At 64.2% G+C, this 16,809-nt stretch overlaps 5 protein-coding genes across 5 annotated transcripts in view; 2 read left to right on the plus strand and 3 right to left on the minus strand.

Moving 5' to 3' along the window:
- Positions 1–250, minus strand: part of EMIHUDRAFT_213459 (hypothetical protein) — a gene marked incomplete at both ends in the record, with an annotated part of 426 nt that extends 176 nt beyond the window's left edge. The window contains one exon of the mRNA XM_005765053.1: positions 20–250. Within this exon, the coding sequence (XP_005765110.1) occupies positions 20–250 (231 nt within the window). The remainder of the gene's footprint in view (positions 1–19) is intronic.
- A 1,668-nt stretch (positions 251–1,918) lies between these two features.
- Positions 1,919–2,446, plus strand: EMIHUDRAFT_213460 (hypothetical protein; the record flags this gene model as incomplete). Its single annotated transcript, XM_005765054.1, has 1 exon — positions 1,919–2,446. The coding sequence occupies one exon, from the start codon at positions 1,919–1,921 to the stop codon at positions 2,444–2,446; it is 528 nt and encodes a 175-aa protein (XP_005765111.1).
- Positions 2,447–5,533: 3,087 nt separating this feature from the next.
- Positions 5,534–6,535, minus strand: EMIHUDRAFT_213463 (hypothetical protein; the record flags this gene model as incomplete). Its single annotated transcript, XM_005765055.1, has 1 exon — positions 5,534–6,535. The coding sequence occupies one exon, from the start codon at positions 6,533–6,535 to the stop codon at positions 5,534–5,536; it is 1,002 nt and encodes a 333-aa protein (XP_005765112.1).
- A 1,856-nt stretch (positions 6,536–8,391) lies between these two features.
- On the minus strand, positions 8,392–9,586 carry EMIHUDRAFT_452168 (hypothetical protein). Its single transcript, XM_005765056.1, has 3 exons — positions 9,169–9,586; positions 8,997–9,083; positions 8,392–8,623 (listed from the first exon to the last, which is right to left on the minus strand). Exons 1-3 carry the CDS (start codon positions 9,557–9,559, stop codon positions 8,466–8,468), a joined length of 636 nt encoding a protein of 211 aa, XP_005765113.1. The 5' UTR covers positions 9,560–9,586; the 3' UTR covers positions 8,392–8,465.
- A 4,055-nt stretch (positions 9,587–13,641) lies between these two features.
- Positions 13,642–16,809, plus strand: part of EMIHUDRAFT_104185 (hypothetical protein) — a gene marked incomplete at both ends in the record, with an annotated part of 4,706 nt that continues 1,538 nt past the window's right edge. Inside the window, 7 exons of the mRNA XM_005765057.1 lie at positions 13,642–14,122; positions 14,478–14,557; positions 14,597–14,709; positions 15,203–15,321; positions 15,382–15,557; positions 15,828–15,986; positions 16,651–16,661. Of these exons, the coding sequence (XP_005765114.1) occupies positions 13,642–14,122; positions 14,478–14,557; positions 14,597–14,709; positions 15,203–15,321; positions 15,382–15,557; positions 15,828–15,986; positions 16,651–16,661 (1,139 nt within the window). The remainder of the gene's footprint in view (positions 14,123–14,477; positions 14,558–14,596; positions 14,710–15,202; positions 15,322–15,381; positions 15,558–15,827; positions 15,987–16,650; positions 16,662–16,809) is intronic.

Consider the following 16,809-nt stretch of genomic DNA (forward strand, 5'->3'; position numbering starts at 1 on the left):
AGCCGGCAAAGGCGGCGACGTGGATCTGGCCGCTCGCGATGCTCTGCGCGACGAACGGGCCGATGGTGACCGCGCCGATGGCCTCGGCGATGCAACCCAGAACCAGCGCCTGCCGCATCGTCAGCGCGCCGGCCCCCACGGCTGTGCCCACCGAGTTGCAGATGTCATTGGCGCCGTTGGCGAGCGCGAGCAGGGAGGCCGCAGGGTAGGCGAGCGCCGCGGCCCAGCCCGCAGTGGCGACGACGGCCATGCACGCGTCTCGGATTAATCTGCGCTCCTCAATATTCTGCGGCGCCTGGCTTGGAAGTGGGCGGCGCTACCGCAGCAAACCTTCGGCTCCCCCTCAGAAAAATCGCCGCGCCCGTGCTGCGCGCCGAAGCGGCGCCGAGGCCGGCGCCTTGCACCCGGCCCGCGGCCGGCACCGCCTCGCCCCACAACTGACCGCCCTGCGGCCCCTGCGCAGGCGTGCCACAGCGTCGCTCAAAAGCGACGGCCGGGTGTTGGCTGCTCCCTTGCCCCGTCACCCGCCGCGCCCTCACCCGGCCCTCACCGCGCACGGAGCGCTCGGCTGCTCGCCGCCGCCGCCGCGCGTGCTTGGCCTTTACACCATATTCTCGAATATCTTTGAGAATATAGAGGGTCCCGCGCACTTCCATATTCGAGAATATTCTCGAGAATACAGAGATTTGTTTTTGAATACAGATGCCCCGGCCGGCTTTTCCCTCAAGAATATACGAGCTTTCCGCAGCCCTTGACCTTAGTAGACCTCGAGTCCAAAGATATTCTTGAATATTCTTGACGTTGCCGCTGTGCGGCGTCTAAAACGGTCTTGACGAGAGAGCTCGAAACAGCTATTCCCCCCTCAACAGTAGGTTTCGGGTCGATGCCGACTGAAATCTTTAAGTTTTGGAGGTTCTGAGCGGGGGTTTGGAGCGACTTTTGGTCTCCGTCGATCTACGCGAGGTCAAAATATTCTCAATATTCGAGAATATTCTCGAGAATATAGAGGGCCCAGAGAGAATATGATGCAAAGAATATAGATAGCCTTTGCAGAGAAAAGCGTGTAAAGGCCTACGGCGCGTCCCGCGCCGCCACGCTTGCCCCCTTCCTGACGCGCGCTCTGCACCAGAGCGCGCGTCGCTGGCACAGACGGAGCAGCGACCGCGCCAGCGGTCGCTGCTCCGCCCCTCCGTCGCGCGCGCCGCGCGCGCGCTGCGCGGAGTTTGGGGGTTCCAAGCGGCAGTGACGATTGAGAGTGTGTGCGTCGTGTTCGCGTCTGGTGTCTAGTAACTCCGTACAAAGAGTAAGTATAGAGGCTGGGGGCGTTCCGCCGCTAGGGGAAACCCGAAGCGCAATCCAGAGCCAACCCTCGGAGACCCGTGTTTACTGCAAGGAGCCCACAAACAGGATTGACTGGCGTTTGCTGGGGATATTTCCTCTGTCTGGCTGGGGATATTTCCTCTGTGGCCGCTGCTTCGGGCTACGTGACGGTGTGTGGTGTGCAGCACACGACACTCGTGACAGTCACAGGAGCCCCCATGCGTGCCGCAACGACCCACAGTGGTGCTGGTACCACTCTGTTCACGTTCACAGCTATTAAGTGTGCCATAACTATGACGTTAACTATGACAGGGTATCTTGAGATACGGCGTCGGCTTGACTGGACTGACTCCCCCCTTCTGTTGCGATGCATATGGTTCCAGTCGTCGCCCTCCCCTTCGTCAAGGCCACCTACGTGACCGTCCCCGCCTACGGCATGTGCGGGGCGCCGCTGCCGCCGCCGCCGCCGCCGCCGCCGCCGCCGCCGCCGCCGCTGCCGCTGCCGCCGCCCGCCGCGGGCGTCGGCGTGAGGAAGGCGGGAGCGGATCGACTGGTGGGGAAGTCGGTCAAGGCGCCGTGGACGCGCCAGGAGGACATTATGATCCGCGATGGCGTGCTCCAGCGCGGCTACAAGTGGACCGCGATCGCGAAGTCGCTCCCGCACAAGCGCTCGGCCGACGCGGTGCGCAACCGCTGGCAGAGGCTGCAGTCGCGCCGGCGGGGAGGGACGCCGCGAGGTTCGCCCGCGCTGATGCGCCCCAGGTCGGACGGCGAAGCCGACTCCGAGGGCGGCGCGTCCGCCGAGGGCTCTGGCGGCGGCGCCGACGTCGGCGAGGACTTTACCCCCCCCGAGGTGGAGAAGCACGGCGACATGTGGACCGAGGAGGAGGACTCGATCATCGACAACGCGGTGGCGCAGCGCGGGCCGTGCTGGGCCGCCATCGCCCAGCTGCTGCCCGGCCGCACTTACTCCGGGTGCCGCAACCGCTGGGTGAGGCTGCAGGAGCGGCGCCTGGCCGCGGCAGGCCTGCACGTCAAGGGCGCGGCGCAGGTCCGCCTCACTCCTTCGCACCTTCCTTCCGCCGCCTCGGCGCACCTTGGCCTCTCCGCAACCCCCGTAGATTGAGGGAGGGCGGGCGGCTCGGCCAAGGTGCGCCGAGGCGGCGGAAGGAAGGTGCGAAGGAGTGAGGCAGACCTGCGCCGCGCCCTTGACGTGCAGGCCTGCCGCGGCCAGGCGCCGCTCCTGCAGCCTCACCCAGCGGTTGCGGCACCCGGAGTAAGTGCGGCCGGGCAGCAGCTGGGCGATGGCGGCCCAGCACGGCCCACGCTGCGCCACCGCGTTGTCGATGATCGAGTCCTCCTCCTCGGTCCACATGTCGCCGTGCTTCTCCACCTCGGGGGGGGTAAAGTCCTCGCCGACGTCGGCGCCGTCGCCAGAGCCCTCGGCGGACGCGCCGCCCTCGGAGTCGGCTTCGCCGTCCGACCTGGGGCGCATCAGCGCGGGCGAGCCTCGCGGCGTCCCTCGCCGGCGCGACTGCAGCCTCTGCCAGCGGTTGCGCACCGCGTCGGCCGAGCGCTTGTGCGGGAGCGACTTCGCGATCGCGGTCCACTTGTAGCCGCGCTGGAGCACGCCATCGCGGATCATAATGTCCTCCTGGCGCGTCCACGGCGCCTTGACCGACTTCCCCACCAGTCGATCCGCTCCCGCCTTCCTCACGCCGACGCCCGCGGCGGGCGGCGGCAGCGGTAGCAGCGGCAGCGGCGGCGGCGGCGGCGGCGGCGGCGGCGGCAGCGGCGCCCCGCACATGCCGTAGGCGGGGACGGGCACGTAGGTGGCCCTGACGAAGGGGAGGGCGACGACTGGTACCATTATTGTATCGCACGAGGGGGGAGTCGGTCCAGTCAGATCCTGACGCCGTCGGCCGAGATACTCGAGAAGGAGTTATGCCACACTTAAACAGGTCAGCACTGTGGGTCGTTGCGACACGCATGGGGGCTCCTGTGACTGTCACGAGTGTCGTGTGCTGCACACCACACACCGTCACGTAGCCCGAAGCAGCGGCCACAGAGGAAATATCCCCAGCAAACGCCAGTCAATCCTGACGTTTGAGAGAGATTTTTCAATACCAAACAACTCTAACACTCACACGTAATTTGGGGCCTGGAGCCCTGTTCACGCGCGCGCGAGACGTGCAGACAGGGTTGCCAGTTTTTGACGTTTGTGGGCTCCTGCAGTAAAAACGGGTCTCCGAGGGTTGGCTCTGGATTGCGCTTCGGGTTTCCCCTAGCGGCGGAACGCCCCCAGCCTCTATACTTACTCTTTGTACGGAGTTACTAGACACCAGACGCGAACACGACGCACACTCTCAATCGTCACTGCCGCTTGGAACCCCCAAACTCCGCGCGGCCTCCCTTGTCCCTACCCCCATTCCGAACAAGGTCATGCGACGGTTGCGGGGCCCGCCTTCCCTCTTATGCTTCCTCGGCTGCGGCCTCGCCTCCGCTCCACCTCCGACGTTGGCACCGCCGACTCTGAGAGCGTCGACGGCCCGGCCGAGTCTCCCCGGGCGAGGGCGGCGGCATTGGATCGTCCCGGGACCCGGCCTCCCGCCGCACCTCCTGCTCCTCGGAACGGCCGGGCCAGCTCTCCCTGGTCGATGAATCGCGCCCTTCCAGCCGAGCCGGTCGCCACCCTTGCACGCAAGCGAGCTCGTAAGTTTCAAGTCGCCAACTAGGCGCACATGTGGTCAAAAAAAAATTGCTAACGCGAAAAACCGGCACACCAATCTCCCTTCCTCTCCCTATCCTACTCTCTCCGAGTAAGGGCGTGCGCTACGTCCCCAAGGGGGGGGGGGACGTGGGGGGGAGGTGTGACTTTTAGGTTGTAGCGTTTGGGTTTTTGTGGGGCACCCAAACGGTTTCGGTTTTCCTCCTTGGTGCCCCGAGTAGAGCGCGATCTCCCCTGGAGTCTGTCGCGCCCGTTCTGTCTAAGCTCGAGGTTCAACCTTCCAGTTGATCCTTATCGGACTGGTGAGGTCTGCCTAGCCGTCGTAGTGTAGTGCCTGGGGTGCGTCTGCGTCGGTGCTACACACACTCGGCAGGACGCTGCTGTAAATCGTTGCTGCTGGTCGTCGCTGTTTGTTAAACGATTTTCGCCATGGTGTTTTTTCTTTTTATGCTTATATGGCAGTAAAAAGAACGGCTCGGTCGATATCCCATACTTCGACTCACATATTCACTGCTGCGGTGTGTGCCCGGGGAGGCGCGGCGGCGGGGTGGATTGAGAAGGTCTCAGAATGCAGAGAAGCTGCAGGCGTGCAGAGGCGCGCGCTGCAGTTTCTCTGATCGGGCTGCTGGCGGTGTGCGCGAGACGGCGTGGTGAGGCGTGAGGCAGGCTATTGTGGGGTGCGGGCTGCGTCTAAGCGTATGCGTGCACATGGTGCTGTATGCTGTGTGTGCAGGCAGGCTGACAGGCTGTGCACAGCAGACTGGGCGGATGAGCGAGCGCGCGTGCGGGCGTGCGTGCGCGCCTGGGCCTGCGCGGTGCCGTCGCACTCGCGGCGCGTCCTAGTACAGCCGCTTGTGGGATGCCAGAAGCAGTCTGCAGAGCCTGCACAGGGCGCAAAAAGGCGCAGGTGTGCTGGTGAGGTGTGCTGCGGCGCGCGCGTCGCGGCGTGAGTGGATATGCGGCTAGCTCTGGTAGTGCGAGGGGCGCGCAGCTGGTGCGGGCGGCGCGGGACGGCCATGGGGCGCCAGCACAGGGCAGACGCACATGGCACAGCTCTGAAATGGCGCTGCGCGTGTTTGCGTGCGCGCGGGGACGTACGCGCAGTTTTCACGCGGTGTGCGTGGAGAAGGGCATGAGAGGCGCCGGCCGCGCGTGTGTTGTCGTGTGGGAGTTCGGAGTATGCCCGGAGGCGGGGTGGTTTAGGGCGACTAGACTTCGCACTGGCGCCGGAGGCCCCAGATATGAAGAAAAGTGCACACGTGGTCAAAATCAAAAAGTTTTGTAACCGCGGGCTGTGCCACACAGTGAAATCGAACACTAGCCATTGAGATCATTCTCATTCTCCGGCTATCTCCGTACTCGGAGACACTCTACCTACCCGGGCAGCCGATAGGCGAAACCGTCCAGCCGCCGACGACACTGAGGGGACAGACCGTACGACTGTGCATGCAACATGAGCCTTGCCCGCCGCACCCGGAGGGTTAGCTAGATGCGGTAGAAGCGCTCCGCGCTGCCCGCAAAGAGCGCCTCGCGCTCCGCCTCGCCCAAGTGCGCCACCCATCCGTGGAAGCGCTCGAAGAGGGAAGCCATCGTGAGCGCCTCGTCGCTGGGCACGTCGCCGGCGTCCGAGTTGGAGACGGCGCCGTTGATGTGCCAGTTGGAGTTGAACATGCAGCGGCGCGCGCCAAAGAGCGAGATGGTCTCGAGCACCAAGCCACGCAGCAGCTCCTCCTTAGCGCCGCCCGCCGGCCAGCCCGGCACCGCCACCCCAAGCATCGACAGCTTGCAGCTCACCTGCGGCAGCGCCGCCAGCGCTGCCATCCCCTTGCGCCACGCCGCTAGCTCTGCCGCGTCGGCGGCACCGCCGTCCGCCCGCAGCCTCCACGGCTTGCCCATGTGGTCAATCACCACTGGCACACCGGGGTGGCGGCTGATCATCGCCGCCGCCGCCTCCATCTGCGCAGGGCAGAGCTGCAGGTCGAACGACAGCCCGCGGGCCGCGAGCAGCGCGAAGCCGCGCTCAAACGCGGCGGCGGCGGACGCGTCGCGGAGGTAGTCGGTGGCGTGGGCCTTGCAGGCGACGTGCGTCGGGCACTCGCCGTCGAAGGGGCCGTCGTAGTCGAGGATGTACCGGATGCCGCGCACGCGCGCGCTCGCCGCCTGGATCTTGTCGAGCGCCGCGGCGGCGTCGGGCGCAGAGAGGTCGCAGTTGGCGACGATGGCGGCCACCTTGCAGGCGCCGCGGCTGGCGAGCGCGTCGACGTACGCCGCCTCGCCGGCGCCGTCTTCCGCCAGCGCCTCGATGTGCACAGTCTTCTCGATCGGCAGCCCGGCCGAGTCGGCGGCGTACTGCTCCGCGGTGTAGGCGGGCGCGCCGAGCGCGCCGAGCGTGGCGTGGAAGGGCTCGTCGGGCGCAAGGAAGTGGTGGTGGCAATCGACGATGCGGCGGGGGAGAGTCATCTCTGCAGCAGCGATGCAGCAATGCATGAAGGGACAACACGGGGACGGGACTTGCGAGGCCGCGCCTGTGGCGCTGTACCCCTATTGAGGCTATTCTGACTCGCAAAAGAAATCAATTTGGGCGCCGTATCTCAAGATACCCCGAATCGGAGAACAAGGGACCGGCAGGCGGCGGCGTCGCAGGACGAGGCAGAAGAGAACAACGCGTCAGAGGAGGAAGTGACAAGGGAGAGAACGACGAGGGTGGGACGACCGCGAGGTGGCATGAAGGTTGCAGCGAGAATAGGCGAGAGACTGCGAAGAGAGATAGGAAGAGGCAGACTCCCTAGGGTGGGCGACGGATAGCGCACCACACACCTCTCCTTAAAATCCCTGTGTGGTGGCGGCGTGCCGTCCTCCCATCCCTCCCTTGGGTTGTCTGTTTTCTTTCTTTCTTTCATACCCCGAATCGGAGTCAGGCACACTTAACAGCTGTGTACGTGAACGGCAGGGGGGTGGTGGCTTGGGCCGAAGGGGGCTCGGGCTTGAGGCGTGGGGAGGTGGTGGTGGTGGAGGGTTGGGCTGGTGACCGGTGCTGGGAGAGGGAGGGGTGGAGGGACGAGGTCCGGGCTGGGCGGCTTCTGCTGCTCAGCGAGGGCGAGGACCTCGAACCCCTGCTGCGCAATGGTGGGTGGGGCGGGGTTTCCCGCCCCACCGGCCATCGGCGGGGTAGGCGCGCGGGTGGGGGGGGTTGGGATGAGGGGGAGTGGGATGGGGATGGTCTTTTCGGCGAGCACCACGGTGCTCGCGGATTCGACTGTCCCCCTGATTGGGGGTCCGACGACGGCTACGGTGAGGACGACGGCTTCTGAGGAAGCCGTCGCCCGTGCCTTGCCTGTCGCGTGAATCGTGTTGTGCGACCGGCTTGCTGTAAAATTCACACGGGCATGTGATTGCGATCTGATCTGTCGCCGTCAGGCGACACGAATGGCCAAGCTCTCCTCTCGCGAGGATCGGTGGCACGGCCACAAGCTACTTGGACTGTACGCGCTCCTACACTTCGCGTACCGCTACCACGCCTTTTTTGCCGGCGCAGACGACATGGGCTTCGCCGACCAGAACGGCTGGAGTTCTGCCGCAAGTCTAGCGCCTCACCTGCTGCTGCAGCTCAGCGGATTGACCTTCTCCATTCCACGCCGTCGCATCGTCACGGGCTCACGGATCTGGCCCGAGTACCGCTTGGTACGCGCGGCGTGGCGAGTCGAGCCGCACGATTCGCGACTTGGCTGCGCCCGCGGGCGCCCAGTACTTGATGTCGGCGACGCAGTTCCACGCGACGACGGGCTGCTTGCTCACACGTGGCCGCCTGAGCGTGCAGCTCGTGTCGCTGTGCGTCATCCAGAGCGCCGCCTTTGTGATGACGCTGCAGCGGCGCGGCCTCATCACCCACCGCCAGGACCTGTGCCTTTACGCGGGTCTCCTGGGGTTTGGTGCGCCCACCTCCACCTCTGCCCCTCGCCTGGCCCTCGCGTCGGTCCACGTCAACCTGCTGTGTGCGGGACTAGGCCTCGCCGTCGTCTTGGACGAGTTCAGCGCACGCAGCGTGCTGCCGGTGGCCTTCACCGTCGCCAACGCCGCGGCGATCGCGCGGCTTGACGGCGGAGCGAACAAGCACATCTTGTGGGCGGCGGTCGGCCTGCTGCTGCCCGCGCTGTGCGCGCCTGAGCGCGCTGCGGCGCGAGTGTGGCGCGTGCTCGGCCCCGCCAGCGGCTGCGGACTCGTTGCGAGCGCTTGGCGTCGCGGGCACCTCGAACGCAGGTTAGGAGGGGCAAAACCGTTTAGATGTAGTCGGCGAGATATGAGACGGGTAAGGCTTTAAGTATTCATCTGTATTGATGATATGATGAACACGTAAAATTATTTTTAATTTCCAAGGCTAGATCGCACACCCAACGCACCGCACATAACGCTACAGCTCCTACAGCTCGCTCCTCGTGACCCCCGCAGCCGCCTCGTCGACAGGCGTGCCCGCGACCGAGACCAGGTTGATGCAGTACCGGTTGCCCTTCGAATCGGGCAGGTTGTGCCCGAGGTGCGTACCGTCGACCGAGACCGCCTCGCCATCGTCAAGAATGCCTGTACGGACACGTCCGGCTCCGTCGCGGTGCTCTCTTGGTTCTCCGCGCGCTCCGCAGGTGCCACCCCCCCCCCCCCTCTCCCTCTCTCTCTTCCTCTCTCCCTCTCTCCCTCTCTCTCTCTCTCTCTCTCTCTCTCTCCGAACGATGCATGTACGGACACGTCCGCCGTCGCGAGGAGGCCGTGTGTCTCTTGCTGGTCAGTCTCTCCGTTCTCGCCGGATCCTCTCGGCTGCTCTCGGCTCCTCTCTGCTCCTCTCGGCTCCTCTTGGCTCCTCTCGGCTACCTCTCGGCTACCTCTCGGCTACCTCTCGGCTACCTCTCGGCTACCTCTCGGCTACCTCTCGGCTAACTCTCGGCTCATGTCGGCGCACGGAGGTTGTCCCAGACACACTCCTCGTCGCGGAAGCTCGGCCAGCCGTGCGCAGAGGACTCGGCGAGGAAGGCGTCGTGGGTGCGCCCTACGTGGATGGAGGTGTGGCGGCGGCGGCGGCGGCGGTGGCGGTGGGTGGTGGGGAGACTGTCGTCGGACAGGGCGGCTCGCGCCTCGAGGAGCGACAAAGAGCGGCTTGCCAGACACCGAGTCGTAAAAGGTGGTCTCGCCCTCTGCCGCCGAGAAAGCGGCGATGAAGGTCGTCCGCTTGTAGTAGCCAGCGTACTCTGCATAGTGCCGATTGTACGAGCAGATGCGGTCGGCCGTCGCTCTGTCGACATCCCAGCGCAGCCGCTCTTGGACTGGCGTGGAGGTCGTGCCGTGCGCTTTTGGCGCCATCAGCGAATCGTCACCGCGCACGAGCGCGCCACCTGTCGCTGGCTGCGCCGTGGCGGCAGAGGCTGCGCATCCTGTGGCGACCAGCGTCGCAGCACGCCGGAGCCGGGGCGCACGACGGCCGGCCAGCGAGGTGCAGGCGAGGATCGGCAGCAACGTACGCGCCATCCGTGGGCGCGGCGAGCTGTCCCAGAGTCCCGGCACAACTCGCCTGACTCGAGTACGAGTAGATTGAAGAACTCATTCGTCGCCAGCCATGCTTAGCACGGATGCGAAACAGGGAGCGCAGCCATCCAAGGTGCAGATTTCGAGGTTAGCCGCCAGAGTACCCCACAACTCGTCACCGCCGGATTGAAGAATAAGACAAGCCTCTCTCACAGAATTCTTAAAATTGATTGAAGAAAGAGAGAAGAAAGAGAGAGAAAAAAGATCCTTATCAGCTGGTCGGCCGCCATTCGGGCCTCCCGGCCTGCTGCGGCGGCGCGGCCGGTCGAGGCCGGGTTCGGCCCGGCCCGCGACGGCTGAACAGCGTCTCTTCACACCTCTAGCTGTGAACAGGCGGCGGTCGACCCCGCGAGCGGGCGGTGCTACTGGTACCACACAGAGACGCTTGCGACCACGTGGGACGACCCCCACACAGCGTGCAGGTGCGCGAGCCCCCGTCGGCGCCGCTCCCTGTCACGTCGGCGCCGCTCCCTGTCAACTCCCGCACTCTCTCTCTCCTTCCCTGACTCCGCCACTTCTCTCCTCCGGCATAGGGAGGGCAGCGACGACGGCGAGCCCACCGAACCCGCCGCCGCCACCGCCGCTGCCGCCGCTGCCGCCGCCGCTGCCGAGGGGCCGGATGGGCTTCCTAGGGCTTTCTAGGGCTCGTCCTAGCGCTGCGCAGCAGAGTGGAGCAGCGGCAGCTGGAGGGCAGTGAGACACTCGGAGTCAGAGGGGTGGCGGCTGCGGCGGCAAGGATGGAGGCGGAGGCGGAGGCGGAGGCGGAGGCGGAGGCGGAGGCGGAGGCGGAGGCGGAGGCGGAGGCGGAGGCGGAGGCGGAGGCGGAGGCGGCGCGGGTTGCGGCGATACTGCGGAGTACGCACGGCAGTCCGCTTGAGTTGGCCTCGGCCCCGCCTCCGATTCGGCCGGACATTCCCGGAGAGCAAGGCGGCTCCGCCGACGGCTAGTCCGACCTCCGACGAGGCCAAAGAGAAAGCGGAACGCGTGCGTGGAATGCAACGGTGCGCCTCTCGACGTGGACAGTTGAGGGCGGCATCCGCAAGCAGTTCGCGTGGCGTGCAAGAGGGTTCACTCGGTATATCCCGCCGTATGACATCCTGGTTGAGCTAGCAGAGCAAGTGGTGGATGACAGCGAGCAACTTGCCACGGAAATCAAGCACGACCTGCGTCGTAGCAAGGCGCTGCGCGATCTGCGCACGCAGGTGATCCAACACCGACGCGTTGCGTCAGCCTGAACGCTGCAGCTGAGAAGCGTGAGAACGCTGTGTTTTTGGTTCCGCGCTTTCTTTTCCCGAAAGATTTTGCGCTGGAATTCTTTTTCTGTGCCTTTCGGCCTTACACGCTGCTAGCCCGTCGTGCGGGACAGTGTGCGTCGCTCGCTCGCTCGAGCACGGATAACACTCACAAGCCGGCCGACGCCGACGATTGCCATCGCGTGGCCGGCCAGTCGATCTATGGAGACGGCAACGGCGTCGGGTGGTGCCACGCGTCGCCTACTGCTTGGCCTCGTCATCGTCACCTGCTTGGTTGTTCTGCTGTATAACCCGAACGCGCCATTCGGTGATCCTCCATACCACCACAACGCCTCGCTCCGGCATGGATCCGAGAGGAATCGACCCACCCCACTCACCAACGCCGGAAGGCCTCTCGGCTGCGCAGAAGCCGGCCGTCCACGATTTCTTTGCCCAAAGAAGGGACGCGGGACTTCTTCCGAGCTTGGCGAGAGGCCGAACTCTACCGCTGGGCTCAATATTGCGCCCATGAGCTAGCTACCTCGCTGGGGCCCACACGGTGAAGGCACACACCGGCGCTCAGGGCGATGACACAACCAGAATTCCTTCAGGCACTCCGCCGCTCGTGCCCCCCTCTTGTCGTCACCTACCGCGGCTCTAAACGTTAGAGGGCCCACAGCGTCCTAATCTAAAATCTGAGGATTAAGGATTCAGGCATCGCTTTAGTGAGGCCAAAGTGAGTTTATGGATGGGTGAGAACGATGCGCGACACGAGGAGGCACGCGGACCGACTCGTCGGCGACTCTGCTGCACGCCGTGTCAGAATTTTTCTCAGCGTGAGCGAGACGTGGAAGAGTGCCACCGTCGGGTAGGACGGGTCGGCCCGGAGCATCGGAGTAGCCGTCGTGGTCGCGGCGAGCAGCGCCGGCCACTCCGACGCCACGTCGGCAACGTGGGAGCATGTCCACCGCCACTTCGCGGCCGCCGCGCTGTTGTCGCCCAAAACGCCGCGATGTACCTTTTCGGGCAAACCATCGAGCTGTATGTCGATTTCGACTTAACGGCGGCATGGAGGCATCGATGCCTCCATGCCGCCGTCAAGTTGGAGCCAGTCTGCGGCGACCACAGCGCTCAGAAAGGTACATTGCGAGCTTTTCAGAGTCAAGCTTTTGGGCGAAATCCCAGACTGGTGGATTTTGGGGCGCTGTGGGCCCCCTAATTAAATGGGAAATGGCTGGTCCGCCGGGAAGACACCGGGATATATTATATTATATATTACGTAACTAGAGATAACAGATAAACTATAAACACGCACTACCTTCCTACCCTGTGGAGGTCTGTGGCACCACAAACCCCGCCCTACCTACCTATCCATCGTTGCCATCGAAACCCCCTAGGAAAGGTTGCTCGTACTAGAGCCAATGCGAGACTCTTGTCTCCTCACGAAGACGAGCCCTCTGGGCGGCCCCCGCCGTAACTCAGAAAAGAACGTAGTTAGTACTGAAGGGGGGGGGGGGGCATGGGGGCATGACTCAAAATCTCTAAGCATGACGCGCGCGCGCGGCCGCGGCCAGTGGCACGCCTCGCCGGCAGAAGTGCACGCGGAAACATACGTCACGGAACGTATCTGAACAATGAGAGGCCCTGCTGTTCGAAATATCGGCGGCCAACTAAGTCCTGAATGCGGCGCAGAATGGCGGGATCGGCCACGATTGGAAAGCCAAGCCGATTGCATTCATCTCGCACGTGCTGCTGCATTTCGGCAAGGCTTGTGTAGGGCACATCCACGCCAGCGGTTATTGCGTGCTTCTGCTTCAGGAAGCGCACGAGAGCAGCGTCCAGAAAATGCTGGTACGTCTCTCCGAGTAGAGGGGGCGTTCTGCAGTTAAAGGCCTATTTCCAGCTTGGGGATTTGCGCCGACCGTGCGTCATTGGGACTCGTGGCGCCTCCCAGGCCCGCCGCAGCGGTCCCATGGGTACCTGCCGTCCGTACCGGTCCACGGGCTGGCCCTGGGCACATTCGGACCGAACTCGCTGCGCAATCCGGTCTCGGTATTGCTGTCGGCGGCCGGCAGCCCTCGGGGGTCGAGTCGCAGGATGTCGCAAAACTTTGCCACACGTGCTCGAGCGTCGAGCTTCCGGTGTCCCCAGTCGCAACTACCTCAGGCGAGGTGGCTGACGTTGCACAATCACATCGGTGGCGCATGCGGAGAGCACCAGTGCTCTTTCGGTGGGCTGTCGTGGGGTGGTGCACGACACGCATTGAGAGGAGCCGAGAGAAGCAGCGGCTGTGGGGCTTCCACGGCTGCCAAAGGGTGGTTCACGACTACTCTGAGCAGGGCTGTGCTTTGGTGGGGTTGTGCTTGAGCATGTGTGAAGTGGGAGTGCGTGCCGGCGGTGTCTGTGGGTGAAACGGGCGTGTATGAGGCCGTAAGAGCCGTGGTATGAGCCAGAGTGGGCTGCATCACCCAAAATAAGGACGGTTTGGGACAGCTCAGACTTGATACTGATGGGACTGGGCCAGGTGAGCGACAGAGAAGGCGAGGTGGTGAGCTGGGAAGCCGCTTTGTCGGCACCTGGAGCTGGACGTGTCGCGATGAACTGCCAAAAAGCGTTGTTTGCGGCTATTGCTCAAAACTTCGGGAGACAAGGCCTACATATTATGACTACATCGATGCGCCTGGTGCATGGCTAGACCGCTTCACACCGGCCAAATCTGAATTTGCCTTCCATTTTTTTCTGAAACCCGCTCCGAATTCTTTTTTTGAAAGCCGGACGGAGTTGACACACAAAATGATCGCGTCCGCCGCCTTCGCCTTCTCTGGCGGCGACAGGCCGTGGATGTCGACCGCCGACACGCCCGCGCAGCGCGCTGCGACGCTCGTGCAGCACATGACGCTCGCAGAGAAGATACAGCTCACGCACGGCTCCTGCGGCGGCTACGTCGGCAACGTGTGCGGCATCGGCCGGCTCGGCGTGCCTGCCATCAAGATGAACGACGGGCCGCAGGGCTTCCGCGACAACGCGCACCCGGGCTCGTCCACCGCATGGCCGTGCAGCCTCGCGATCGGCGCCACGTTTGACCGCTCTGCCGCCGAAGCGTGGGGCGCTGCGATGGGCGACGAGTTCTTCCGGAAGGGCGCCAACGTGCAGCTCGGCCCGGGCGTGTGCCTCGCGCGCGTGCCGCGCAACGGGCGCAACTTCGAGTACATCTCCGGCGAGGACCCGCACCTCGGCTACGAGATGGTGCAGCCGGCCGTGCGCGGGATCCAGGGTGCGAGAGAGAGACAAGGGAGGAGGGTGCGCGAGAGAGAGACAAGGGAGGAGGGTGCGCGAGAGAGAGACAAGGGAGGAGGGTGCGCGAGAGAGAGACAAGGGAGGAGGGTGCGCGAGAGAGAGACAAGGGAGGAGGGTGCGCGAGAGAGAGACAAGGGAGGAGGGTGCGCGAGAGAGAGGCAACGGAGGGCCACACGCGCACAACGCCATTTCGACACGCCCTCGCCTGCCGCGGTGCTGTGCCTTTGGCTCTGATCCCTCCCGTTGTGGTCTGGCGCCTCCGGATGATGTCGCCGTGTGCCATCATGCTCGCCGGCGTGGTGGCTTGAAGTACTGAACCATGAACAATGCAGGCGCCGGCGTGGTGGCCAACGCAAAGCACTGGGCAAACAACAACCAGGAGACGGAGGACCGCACGTCGGCCGACCTCGAGGTGTGAACAGCGTCTCTTCACACCTCCAGCTGTGAACAGGAGACGGACCGCACGTCGGTGGACGAGGAGGTCGACGAGCGCACGCAGTTCGAGCTGTACTACCCGCCGTTCGAAGGCGCGATCGCTGCAGGCGTCGGCTCCGCCGTGTGCTCGTACGACACTTCAGAGACACTTCCAAGACACTTCAGAGACACTTCAGCTGCAGGCGTCGGCTCCGCCATGTGCTCGTACGACAAGACACTTCAGAGACACTTCCAAGACACTTCAGAGACACTTCAGCTGCAGGCGTCGGCTCCGCCGTGTGCTCGTACGACAAGACACTTCAGAGACACTTCCAAGACACTTCAGAGACACTTCAGCTGCAGGCGTCGGCTCCGCCGTGTGCTCGTACGACAAGACACTTCAGAGACACTTCCAAGACACTTCAGAGACACTTCAGCTGCAGGCGTCGGCTCCGCCATGTGCTCGTACGACAAGACACTTCAGAGACACTTCCAAGACACTTCAGAGACACTTCAGCTGCAGGCGTCGGCTCCGCCATGTGCTCGTACAACAAGATCCGCACGCGCTGGTCGTGCGAGAACCCGGAGACGTGTCTCTGTCTTGGAAGTGTCTCTGAAGTGGGTCTAAGTTTTCTTTGTTTAGGTCGTGCGAGAACCCGGAGACGCTGCAGCGGGACCTCAAGGAGCGGCTCGGCTTCCGCGGCTGGGTCATGTCCGATTGGGGCGCCACGCACTCCATGTCGCTCGCGCAGGGCCTGTACCGTGAGATGCCGACAAGCATCTCTCCCCATCTCTCCCCATCTCTCCCCATCTCTCCCGTAGGCCTCGACCAGGAGATGCCGGGGGCGGACTTCATGAACGCCGCCGCCATCGAGGCGGCGCTCGCCAGCGGCGAGGTCGACGCCTCTCGGATCGACGACGCCGCCTTGCGCATCCTGACGCCCCTCTTCGGCGTCGGCGCCTTCGACATTAACAACACGAACACGCAGCGCAACAACGTCTCCACGCCCGCCCACACGCCTAGAAGCGGAATATCTCCCCATATCTCCCCCATATCTCCCCCATATCTCCCCATATCCCACACGCCTAGAAGCGGAACACGCATTCGTGTACTCCAACCAGCACCCGCGCGCCAGAGGACGCGCATGCAGCCGTATCCACCCGCACTCCGCTGATTTCACTGTGTCTTCCTCTCCGCCGTCCTCACGCGGTGCTCTGAAGACACAAGACCGTCTTCCCGCCCCGAGGCTGGCGTGTTCAGCGCGTAGGCCCACACCGCCCTCGCGCGCAGCTTGGCGGCGCGCTCGGTCGTGCTGCTCAAGAACAACGGCGTGCTGCCCCTCGACCGCACGACGCCCCTCCGGGTGGCGCTCTTCGGCAAGACCGCGCGAGCGCCCGTCGTCGGCGGTGGCGGCTCCGGCGCCGTGGTGCCGGCCTTCGTCCCGTCGCCGTACGACGCGATCCGCGCGAGGCTCGGGGGCTAACCCTCTCTCTCTCTCTCTCTCTCTCTCTCTCTCTCTCTCTCTCTCTCTCTCTCTCTCTCTCTCTCTCTCTCTCTCCCTCTCTCTCTCTCTCTCTCTCTCTCTCTCTCTCTCTCTCTCTCTCTCTCTCTCTCTCTCTCTCTCTCTCTCTCTCTCTCTCCCTCTCTCTCTCTCTCTCTCTCCCTCTCTCTCTCTCTCTCTCTCTCTCTCTCTCTCTCTCTCTCTCTCTCTCTCTCTCTCTCTCTCTCTCTCTCTCTCTCTCTCCCTCCGGGCCTCCTTCCCCCCCTTCACCACCTCCTCCCTCACCTACTCCACCCCCACCTCTTCCAAGCCACGCCCACCTCGCGCAGCAGCTCCACGCCGCCATCCCACCCTCCCTTCCCCCCCCCCCCAATCCACCCCCTCCCAGCTCGCCGGGCTCTCCCTCCGGGCCTTGCGACTGCGGCGTGCCGCCGGCTCGTTCACGACTCAATGAATTGATGAACTAAGTAGGCTCGGCCTCTCCGCCGGGACTGGCGACTGCGGCCTGCTCGACGCGTCGGAGGCGGAGGGCCCTTGCGTGGCGCGGTGGTGTGAAGCAGCGTCTCTTCACACCTCCTGCTGTGAATAGGCGGAGGGCCCGTGCGTGGCGCAGTCGGATGGCGACGACACCCTCGCCGCCTACGAGCTCGCGAGGCGAGATTGAAGGAGATTGCAGGAGATTGCAGGAGATTGCAGGAGATTGCAAGAGATTGCAAGAGATTGCAGGAGATGCAGGAGATGCAGAGAT

Source organism: Emiliania huxleyi (assembly GCF_000372725.1).
Source record: "Emiliania huxleyi CCMP1516 unplaced genomic scaffold EMIHUscaffold_57, whole genome shotgun sequence".
Classification (NCBI taxonomy): Eukaryota; Haptophyta; order Isochrysidales; family Noelaerhabdaceae; genus Emiliania; species Emiliania huxleyi.